Raw genomic sequence first — 12,026 nt, forward strand, 5'->3', positions numbered from 1 at the left:
GGACAGTCACCCGGAGGAAACCCATGCAGACACAGGGAGAACACACCAACTCCTCACAGACAGTCACCCGGGGGAAACCCACGCAGACACAGGGAGAACACACCACACTCCTCACAGACAGTCACCCGGAGGAAACCCACGCAGACACAGGGAGAACACACCACACTCCTCACAGACAGTCACCCGGAGGAAACCCACGCAGACACAGGGAGAACACACCACACTCCTCACAGACAGTCACCCGGAGGAAACCCACGCAGACACAGGGAGAACACACCAACTCCTCACAGACAGTCACCCGGAGGAAACCCACGCAGACACAGGGAGAACACACCAACTCCTCACAGACAGTCACCCGGAGGAAACCCACGCAGACACAGGGAGAACACACCAACTCCTCACAGACAGTCACCCGGAGGAAACCCACGCAGACACAGGGAGAACACACCAACTCCTCACAGACAGTCACCCGGAGGAAACCCACGCAGACACAGGGAGAACACACCAACTCCTCACAGACAGTCACCCGGAGGAAACCCACGCAGACACAGGGAGAACACACCAACTCCTCACAGACAGTCACCCGGAGGAAACCCACGCAGACACAGGGAGAACACACCAACTCCTCACAGACAGTCACCCGGGGGAAACCCACGCAGACACAGGGAGAACACATCACACTCCTCACAGACAGTCACCCGGAGCGGGACTCGAACCCACAACCTCCAGGTCCCTGGAGCTTTGTGACTGCGACACTAACTTTCTGCGCCACCATGCCTGTTCCTGTTTATAAAATATGAAAAGTACTGTATCTCTTCCTCAGGCCTCAGGGATGTAGTTTGAAGGTGGTCAGACTTCTGCCATTTCTGATCCGCACCAATAAACAGAATGACATCAGCAGATCGCAACCCGTGCGCTGTCTTTGGGCTTCCGTCCATTCTAAATGTAGGGAATGGTGAAGAAGCAGTTTAAAGAACCGCTTGCTTTAGCTACTGCAAATCTCTTTTTATGAACAGTAAGAGCAACAAATATTAGGGTCTCAGCTGAGGGGTGTGTGCACCTATGATCCTTGTAGAGAGTGTGTTTAGTTATATAGCATTATCCAAGTATATACAGTATTTCAATAAAGGACTGTAGTTAAAGCATTAATATTAGCTCTTTCCTATGATTGTTATATTGTGGTTTTACTTTTAATTTGCATCTTATTCGTAATTAAAAGTGCATTATCAATAAAATGCATTATTATATAAAAAATATCATCAAACATATAATCATTATTTCTCAGTGATCTCAGATATTATGAGAACTGTAAGATTACAGACAGGCTCCTTGTTGGATGGTTCTAAGTGGCTCTCGGACTGTGAGCAGTTTATGAGCAAATCTTTTAAATCTGAGAATGAGGCAAAAAAAAGCAAACCACGTTTTCAGTGGCGTGTGGACCGTCTCTTACAAAGGCATCGCTGTTTCACGTTGGACATTAATCTCCTTAAAGAGAACAGCTGAGTGTTCATAAATCTTTCACAGGAAAAGCCCTCACCCTCATTTCTCAACCTGATCTCCACACCTCCAACGTGTGCCCTTCGTCTAACAGCCCGGAACGTGTTGTGAGAGTTGAGCTCATTTGAATATCTTGCTGGTCTGATGTTACAGCCACTACCAGCACTTTGCCATGTTAAATAAGGAGAGGCCAGAGTGTGATGCTGCATTTATACAACACTGATACAAGCGCTGTTTATTGGAGGACAGTGATAAGCCACAACAGATTATGATGCCTTTGTTTACTTCAGAAGTACAACCAAACACATCCTGACCAAGCAACACATACCTTTGTCCTGCGCACTAGTGCGCTACTTTGTGTAGGTCTGTGTTTCTGTAGACAGCTGCTTTGTATCAGGTCACTGTTGATAATATATCACACATACACCTTTAAATCCCCCTTCCTTGCCTAAAGAATAGACCTGAGGTCATTTAAGACAAACCTGCGAAATAAAGCTCAGTTGAACAACAGGACTCATTTCCTTCCTCTTCTTCATGTGTAGCTTCATCAGGTCCTGGTCCAGCTTCAGTCCGGAGAGAAGGAGCAGGACTTTTCTTTGCTGCCGATCCAGGTGTCTATAAGTGTCCAGCTTTGGAGACTGCCCGGTTGCCACGAGTTCCTTGCTGCTCTGGGTGAGTCAGTTTCACTGTGCTTCTGTATGGGTATGTATTTGAATTGCAGACACACCACACCAGGATCATATTATATATATTATATATTAATTCATTCATTCATTCATTATCCAGTTCAGGGTCGGGGTGGGTCCGGAGCCTGCCCGGAATCATTGGGCGCGAGGCAGGGATACACCCTGAAGGTGGCGCCAGTTCTTCACAGCACTTATATTATACATATAATAATAATATTCTCATCTATAAAAGTGGGGCACTGCAGGAAAGGTTTAGGAGCCACTGCTTTAAGTAATAACTGATTGTACCATTATGTGTGTCTCTGCTTTCACACATTCAGGGTTTGATCTGTGTGAGGTGGGACAGGAAGAAGTGGTTCTGAAGACGGGGAAGCAGGCCAGCCGCCGCACCATGCACTTTGCCCTCCAGTCTCTAATGGCAATATTCGGTAAGGAACATTACAGCATACCTCATCCTAGTTTGATTACTTTTGCCAAAGGTTTGAAGACAAAACGTATTAAATGGAGCTCCATCTCTCTGGAGAAAGCAGCTCTGATGCTGGGGATTTATACCTTCAGGGATTCGATCTGTGGTCTGTCAGCTTTGTCATTTTATTTTCATAGTCTTGACATTTATTTACTGTATTTTTCACAGTCTGATTTAATAATGTTCCCTTTTTATATATATAATAAAGAGGGTCAGGTGAGAATTGTAGCATCATGGAGTTTAGGTGCTATTGTACTGCTGGATAAGGAGAGAAAACCCTTCAGAGCTGGAGCATGTGTTCTGTTAATATGAGCGGAAAAGAAGAGATGATGTTATTATCATGAGCTACTGTTTATTTTATATTTTGTAGTCAGGTATTATTAGGTGTTCAAACATGTTTTAAAGCGTTTTTGTGTAAAATATAATTGCAATTCAAAATTCGAACATTCTCCTGCTGCTTTAACGTAACTTGCATAGTATTATTCATTCATTCATTTATTCATTGTCTGTAACACTTATCCAGTTCAGGGTCACAGTGGGTCCGGAGCCTAGCCAGAATCATTGGGCACAAGGCAGGAACACACCCTGGAGGGGGCGCCAGTCCAACACAATCATACATTCACTCACACACTCACACCTACCAACGTGTGTTTTTGGACTGTGGGTGGAAACCGGAGCACCCGGAGGAAACCCACGCAGATACAGGGAGAACACACCACACTCCTCACAGACAGTCACCTGGAGGAAACCCACGCAGACACAGGGAGAACACACCACACTCCTCACAGACAGTCACCTGGAGGAAACCCACGCAGACACAGAGAGAACACACCACACTTCTCACAGACAGTCACCCGGAGGAAACCCACACAGACACAGGGAGAACACACCACACTCCTCACAAACAGTCACCCGGAGGAAACCCATGCAGACACAGGGAGAACACACCAAACTCCTCACAGCAGTCCCTGGAGCTGTGTGACTGCGACGCTACCTGCTGCACCACCGTGCCACCCTGCATAGTAGTAACAATGACTAATTCTCATTTAATTTCAAGAAAAAATAGCCTTGCAAAGTAGTTTGAAAATGGCAAGTGAAAAGAATTCATTACCAGATCCATCAGGAAAATGTGCTGTAAAACCATTTGATCAATATGTTCTGTTCTTCAAAAGTACGTGTGAGTTTGATTGAGAAGATTTAAAGATGGTGATTTTGATGTTAGCAATTGCGATAATGAATGATTTTATACACTATATTCATGATTGCTAACATAGGAATCACCATTTTTAAATAATGTAAACCAATACTCACACATACATTTGTATACAATATAAGCCCCAAGAACTTGCCATTTTTAACTACTTATGTTTTAAATTAATAAACTGACAGTTGTCATATTTAATACTATGCAACAGTTACCATAAAATGACAAAAGAGCAGGGAAATGATTCTATTTTGAATTTCAATCAAACAAAAACATTCATTCATTCATTCATTATCTGTAACCGCTTATCCAGTTCAGGGTCGCGGTGGGTCTAGAGCCTACCTGGAATAATTGGGCGCAAGGCAGGAATACACCCTGGAAGGGGCGCCAGTCCTTCACAGGGCAACAAATAAAAACATCTTAAAACTCATTTGTACACTTAATAATTCACAATAAAAGTGTTGACTGCTACTATGTGGAAAACTTGAACACTTTGAGTTTGACAAAACATCTACTTTCTCTTCTCTTATTTTAACTCTTGTTTTTATTCTGCATTTTTTTATGAACTCCAGACTCAACAGAGCTTCCAAAGCGCCTCAGCATGGACAGCTCATCTTCTCTGGAGTCGCTCGCCTCTGCCCAGTCAGTGTCTAATCCACTGCCTCTTGGATACCCTGGACTTCCTTTCTCTCCACACTGTCCGGACAGCATGGCCTCGGATGCCATATCTGTCTACAGCCTGAGCTCTATTGCTTCTTCCATGAGCTTTGTTTCCAAGTCTGAGAGTGACTTCCTGGGCCAAAGACGTGCTGGCGGCAGCTTAAGTGTTTCTATATCTGCAAATAAGCTTCCTCTCAGTGTTTCCCGAAGTAGATCCTCACCACACGGTGCTATGACTAGTTGCAGCACTGTGGTAAGAGGAGATGAGGAGGAATATGAAGGGTTCTCCATCATTAGCAATGAGCCTTTGTCCAGCCAATGTGACTCGCTACCTCTGCCACGAGGCCACGGTCAAAGACACAGGCTCGGCCATGGGGGAGGCAGTGGGATTGGGATTGGCGGGCAAGTTTCAGGGTCAGGCAATGGACAAGAGTACAAAGTTTCCATCTCCTCAAAGGGAAGCGTCAGCACACCAACATCTCCACTAAAGGCCAGCTTGGTTGTAAGTCCAAACTCCCCTTTCCAGAAGATTGGCAAACTGACCAGTTCAGATACAGGTGAATCTGACCAGTCGAGCACTGAAACCGACAGCACGGTCAAGTCCCAGGAGGAGAAGCCAGCATTGACTTCGCTGGACCCTCAGGAGCTTGCAAAGAAGATTCTGGAAGAGACCCAGAGCCACCTCAAAGCCATGGGAACCTTGCAGAGAGGCGTAGCTGAGGGAATGGCTGCTCCAAACCCTGCTTCCACCCCAACCCGATTCTCAGCTTTCCGCTCCTCCGAGACCAGTGCTTTCAGTCGACCTGGAAGCAGTGCCAGCATTCGAGATCCTTCCAATCGTCCCAAACCTCCTTCCCGTTCCTCATCCCTGCAAAAGATCAGCTCTGGTTACAGTAGTCCTGCCACTTCAGATACCTCAATGAAAGAAGGTGGCCATCCCTCACCCACTCTAGACAGTCTTGCCCAGTTCAAGCTCAAGTACCCCACCTCCCTTTATAGTGGTCGCTTATCTTGTTCTCCCAGGAATATATCCCCAAGTTCAGGTCACCAGTCCCCTGCTGACAGTGCACCCTCCCCAGCCCTTTCCTATTCCTCAACAGGATCCACTGGGTCAGGTCCAACAGACACTTCCGAACTTGACCGCTTGAGAAGGGCTGTCATCGACGAGAAAGTCCAAGCTATGCAAAGCCTTAAGACTTTCTGGTCCAACACAGCAGCCAAGCAGCAACAACAGCAACAACACACTGGTCCAATCAAAGTGCTCCGAGGCCCAGTGGTGTCAACAAAGAAGGATGTGCTTGGACTTCTTAATCTTTCTCCACGTCGCTGCTCACCAGGAGATGGTCAAGATGCCCTTGACCTATTGAAAATAGGGCATCAGTCTCTGGAAAGGACCTCAGGTCATGGGCAAAATGCTCCATCACCCTCCATCTCCACTCGAAGTAGCCCAGGGGGTCAGCCCATACATCTACCCACTGGTAACGGGTTCAAGTTCCTTTCGTCGAGTAGGTTCTTTCCTTCGTCCAAATGTTGAAACTTTGCAGAAATTAGGATCTACGTCTAAGGTGCACAACTTAATCTTGGAGGGCTTGTGTCTGGCACATTTTGGTGATGTCCACCACTCCCTCGCAACCTGGCAATTAGCAGATGAATTAAATGAGGTGTATTTGAGAAGTATAATCACCAAACTCTTGATATTGTGACAGAGGTTGTGAAACCAGGATCTTCTTGATGGATTTGATTATGATCAGAAAACAGATCCTGATGGAATGGAACTTCTACTACCCTGAGTTTAAAAAATGACATTAGCATCTACATGTTCTTGTCAACCACTCCGACATGTGACCTGTCTCCGAGGACCCTTAAACAAAACTATTATATTTGGTGCTTCTGACCCTCAGCCACCACTGTGTATTTGAGACAGAAGACCTTCTACTGTGCGTATAGGTCAGGACCTTGTAAGGGCCAAGTGAAACAAACAAACAAACAAAACTCAACAACACTACAGAATGTTTTTGTTCCATTTGATTTTTACATAATATATTGCTATTGTTTATTATGGTTGTTATTATTATTAGTAGTAATTGTTATTGATCTTGATAATATAATAATGTTTTGTAATTTAAATCAAGTGTTTCAATCAGCATTACACACTTTTATATTATAAAAAAAGACGAAAGCTTGTGGAAACCAGGGAGTGGGAAATGTATGTCATATTTTTATTGAGACTTTTTTGCCTCATCTCTTTGTTAACTGAATGTCTCCTGTAAAGCATGGATTCTCTTGCTGTTGATTGTTAAGCACCACGTATGAATTTTTAGCTCACACTTTTTGATGAAAAAAAAAAAACAATTGTTAAGACTTCTCTCTCTCTTTGTCCCTAAACAGGAGCAGTTTTAATAAAAAAAAGGAAATCTTCCACTTCTCTGTTATTTTTTTATATATATATTTCACTGTCAAACATAAAACAGACTCACAACACACAAAAGGCCAATAAACAAGCATTTGTTTCTTCAATTTTGTCATATTTTAAAGATAATATATTCATTCATTTGTAGTGGATGTTGGTCATACACCCCGATACATATATATATAATTTTATAATTTGTTTTATAGCCTTGACCTTATTCAACTCCTCCAACCTCTGATATTTGACTTAATGATATTAATTAAGATTTATAATTGGTTTAAGCAATTAAAACATTAATAATTAGTTTGAGAATGAATAATAATCATGCTAAATGAGTTCTTCAGGATTTTCAGAAATTCTAATGAATAAATTGCAAACACTGTGACTTCAAATAATGAGAGTTTTATTAATAAAAAGAAGATATTTAGTTAACATAGCACAACCCTGTAATCTCACGGTGTCCGGCAGGGGGAACTGATTTTGACCTTAAGGTGAGCTAGGCACTTCTAACTTGTGACTAAATTGTTGCTAACTAAGGTTAATAAATGGTAAATTATAAAGAGGGTTTGTTTGGACATCAGCTACTGAAAAGGTGTTAAATACGCTAGCTTACTCGTTCGCCGTTTCACCGAGCCGTCGCGTCCTGTTGTTTAATCTCCGTGTCCCGGGGTGTTCTCGTCGTTCCCACGTGGTGAGAAGCAGGCCCGCTTATGGAGGATCTCTTTACAGTCGATTTGAAGACCCTCGATTCCGAGCTGAGCTGCGTTGATCGAGATTTCCCTTCTTCGGTTTTTCACAGGCGTGGCTGGTTTTCCACCGTAGTGGAAAGGCTTTTTCAGAGTATTAGCTAGTCTCGTTGTTCAGCTTTCCAGGATTGATGTCTTCAGGAATCAGCTTATAACGTTAATATATCTGTTATCGATTACTCAAACGGTTGATACCTTACTTTGGCCACAAATAAGTTTCACCCGCTTTGATCACTCGTGAGATCACACTTCGATAGGTAATAAACATAAACAAGATTAAAGGAAAAGAAAGATATTCAAATTACTCGACGTATTAGTAAAACTTCATACTCTTAGCTAATTTCGAGACGTCTCTCGTAAGCTTTTCTGAAGTCTCTGAGAGGGTTCCTTTGTTTCGTTGTCGGCGTGGAAGAGACAGCGTTTTTTTGTTGTTTAAGGTTTCTCGGATCTCCTCGTGGTCCTCTCTTTTTTCAGTGGTCCGTTACTTTGTAGAGTCCTCGCGACTCTTCAAACTTCGAACTCCTTGTCTGTCTTACTGTTTGTCCTTTTCAAGGCTGGCGCGGTCACGCCCTAATGGGAGGCGTCCTCTTTCTGATTGGACGCGAGTCCAGACTCACGTGACTCTCGTGAGGGAGAGAGAGAGAGAGAGAGAGTAGGAGGAGGGGGTTTTGACTCTGTGATTCATACATAAGGAATATGAGTTTCTCGTATCAAAATTCTTATACCTGTTATCAACCTATAACAATGAGTACATTGGACTATTAATATCAGACATTTACATAAGGTCCCATCTTGAGTACATTGTTCACGTCCAATTCGTGATGATACGCTGAAAAATAAAACATTAATCCATTTTCTCTCATTCAGAGACAAAACTGATCTTTGTAATAGAAACAATCGGCATTATACATCATTTCATTAGAAGGTAGGCATTCATCTGAGGGTACAGAAAGTGACATTCATACGTTCGTTTATACACAAATAACTCAGAGATCGACTATTTTCGCTATTGTCTTGCGGCGACTCCGGGCGAGGTGTAGTTCCGCCAGTGTCCATTTGGTGTCGTTGTTAATCCGTGTTTCAGCTGTTGGTTCACGGGAGTTCACTCGAGGTCACTTTGGTTTGAACATCTGTTGATCTCCGTGAAAGATAAGGATTAGACATTTAGGTGCCATTGTCATAAAAACGGGCCGTAAAAGCTCTCTTCTTTGTTTGAGGTTCCTGTCTCTTTAAGTTAGTTATCTCGACAGTTCCTGTTAGTTAAAAGAGAGAAGGGGGGTGTTGGGGCCATGTGTTACTTAAAAGGGTTCTTTTGATGTCTTTAGATTGGGTGTGTGTGTGGGGGCTGCTATGTTGCAGACGAAAAGTCTTCTGCAGACTGGAAAAGTTTTAATTCAAAACTTTTCATTTCTTGATTGTCCGATATTCATATTTGGCTCATACTCCACTACATTCCCCCCTTTCTTTTCAGTTTTATGGTTCGTCAGGGATCATGGAGCTGAAAAGAACTTTTGCTGTGGAGGAAGGTGAGGTCAGCAAGCATATTCAAACACATTTCCAGAGCTGATGTATTCCTATTAGTGTATGGGTGTATATGGAATGTGTATGTTTGCATGCTGAAGGGATCCTAATTATTTAGGGGCAGGTCTTGTTCAAACGCAACCTCGAGAGCTGATTCTTCGACATGGCCTTCGGCTTCATATCTAAAACTTGGGGGTTCACCTCTCTGGGCTCTCTTATGTCTAACGAATTTGACCATTTTATTAGACCAAGTTTCTAACCTGCTCTGGAGGGCTCGAGTGCGTTTGAAATAGAACCAAGCTATACCAAAGGTCAAAAGATATCCTAATCCTACCAGGGTAACTAGTAAGGTGTCCGGGGTGGACCATGCATAGGTGACAGGCTGAACTGGCCATAGGGGTTGAGACGATAGTTCTCTAAGAGTGTTATCTATGGGGGTTAGGTCAATGACTTGGGTTCCCTCATATTCTAGGCGAGTTAGTGTTTTAGTATCTAGCTCGATGGTGTGTTTGGAGAAGAACTCTGAGATTTCTACGTCGCTCTCATATTGGTCAGGGTTTAGGTGATACAGGGCCAGGTCTCCTACATGTAAGATTGCGTTTACGGGGACGTCTACCCAGAAGGTTTGGCTAGGAAGGAGTACCCTTTCTGAGGTGTCATGTTGATCATAGGTTAGTAGGGCCTCTCTAAAGGGGGTGTTAACCAACCAACGATTTCCAACAATTTCAGCTTGAGTACTGGTTACCAAACGTCGGGGCGTGACGACTACCGGGCATTGAGTATTACTCATCATAGGCTTAAGGCCACAGATCCCATTTGCGCTGTCACGAATGAAAGGTTTGCTAGGGCACAAGTAGTGAATGTCTTTAGTGAGTGTGCACATAAGCAAATTGGGTACCAGATATAGGTCAGGGTTATCGTCTTGGTATGCTACAAGAGATGTTGTTTTCACACGAACGTAGGCAGAATCTTGCCAGAAACCAACGTTGACAACATCTTTCAAACGGTATATGTTTTCAGGCGCCATTATGGGAAGGTTAATAATGAATGCTAATTCTCGGTCTTGAGGATTAACATAAATTGGGATGGCGCTACCTAAGGTATAGGCTAGGTGGGCCTGGAGATCAGTAACTACTTCTCGAGTTGCTGTGGATAAAATCTCCTGTACTAAGGATAGGGGCACCAGGTAAGGAGGGATTCTCCCCATGGCTAGGCTATCTACAGAGGAGCTGATTTCTTGTAGCATATCAGACAATAACATATTCACAAGCTGGATGTGGGCAAGGTCAAGTTGTACTACTGAAAGCATGGAGTTAACCGTCTGGAGCGTTTTGTTCAAAGCGACACTGTGAGCGTTGAGCACTACGACGGTGCCACGTAGGGTTTGCCCAATGGTTTGCAGGTGCTGCTGCTGTTTGTCTAATTGGGTTTTAATGTTCGGAATTTCCGCTTGCAATTCCCCTACTTGACGTTTAACAGTGGCTACATTGACGGCATTGACGGCGGACGTTCCGAGACTCAGTAGTGATCCCACAGTTGCAGCTGCCATTAACAATCCGCCTATGAAGCGTTTAGGTCGTTTATTAAAACCATTTAGTTCTGATTGCGTTACGGTAAACTTTTGTAACTGGCGGAGCATGTGAGTTACGTCGGCTTCAGCATGGCTGATAGCTTCCTCAGTCCATCTAACTCCATTCTGGCCAGTCTGCAGCGTGGTTATCGGTAGGTTTTTGCTACACGCTTCGGCGGGATTCAACCGTACAAATACTCTCTGGGTATGGAGGCGGCAATTAGTGATTAGCAGTCCCGGCTGGTCTTTCAGTATTATTCCTGAGTCAGGACCTGGTTCAATCACTTCAGGGAGCACAGCGGTTCCTAGGGAGCCGACGATCAGGAGAATGAGCAGCGGGGCCATCCTACCGGAAGAGATGCTCATGGTTAGATTTAGGGTATTTACGGCGAGTCGTTTAGATAAATTATAAGAAATTTTCACGATACCCCCCTTTTTGATAAAAATTTCCTAGGGTAAGCACTCTACAATAATTGACGATGAGGGACTAGGGTCTTGCACCCTGAGTGTCCTCAGTCTGGTTAGAAGCTCGTTGCCTGCTAAAGAGTGAGAGAAAAAGGGAAAAGGGATAGGAGAACTAAGGTGTGAGTAGAAGGTTATAGTTGTTTGTTAACTAACACCCTCCCTGCCTTTGGTTCTGCCGTTTATGATCTAACACAAGCGTTAGTATCCCCTACAAGTCCCATGGGGGTTGTGTGTGGTCGGATTTGGTTGCGGTGGACCCATTTGAATTCAGTACTGCCCCGAGCTTTGTTTATTTTGATCCTGTAAACAACGGGGGACAGTTTGTCTGTTATCTTGTAGGGACCGGACCATCGGGGTAGGAATTTGCGGGCCAAATTCCCCCCTGTTTTTCGCGACCTTCCAACAGGTTGGATAAAGATGTAGTACCATACTTTGTCCCCTATTTGGAGTTCATCGTGGGATGCTTTGTGATCATAGTACGCTTTGCGACCTTCTGCACTTCTTTCCAGTTTCTGCTGGGCAAAGGCGAAAGTAGCTTTGAGGTGTTTCTGCAGGTCCTCCATATACTGATGAGTGGTGTAGGCTACGGCTATGCTAGCTTCACCTGGCTGATATAACAGATGTAGAGGCAGAGTCATTTGTCTCCCTGTCATCAACTCAAAGGGTGAGACCCCGACCGCGTCGTGTGGGGTCGCCCGTATGGCCATCAGTACGAGGGGGAGTTTGACATCCCAGTCTCGTTGGTTTGCTGCTACGTACTTTTTCAGTATGCTAACAACAGTTCGGTTGGCTCGCTCTACC

The 12,026-nt window shown here is 44.2% G+C and overlaps 1 protein-coding gene across 1 annotated transcript in view; it reads left to right on the forward strand.

Moving 5' to 3' along the window:
- Positions 1 to 6,884, forward strand: part of LOC136676502 (tetratricopeptide repeat protein 28-like) — a 181,932-nt gene extending 175,048 nt beyond the window's left edge. The window contains 3 exon segments of the mRNA XM_066653581.1: positions 2,040 to 2,169; positions 2,504 to 2,611; positions 4,426 to 6,884. Coding sequence (XP_066509678.1) covers positions 2,040 to 2,169; positions 2,504 to 2,611; positions 4,426 to 6,047 — 1,860 coding nt within the window. The 3' untranslated portion in view covers positions 6,048 to 6,884.
- The last annotated feature ends 5,142 nt before the right edge of the window (positions 6,885 to 12,026 follow it).

Source organism: Hoplias malabaricus, chromosome X2 (assembly GCF_029633855.1).
Source record: "Hoplias malabaricus isolate fHopMal1 chromosome X2, fHopMal1.hap1, whole genome shotgun sequence".
NCBI classification, from domain to species: domain Eukaryota; kingdom Metazoa; phylum Chordata; class Actinopteri; order Characiformes; family Erythrinidae; genus Hoplias; species Hoplias malabaricus.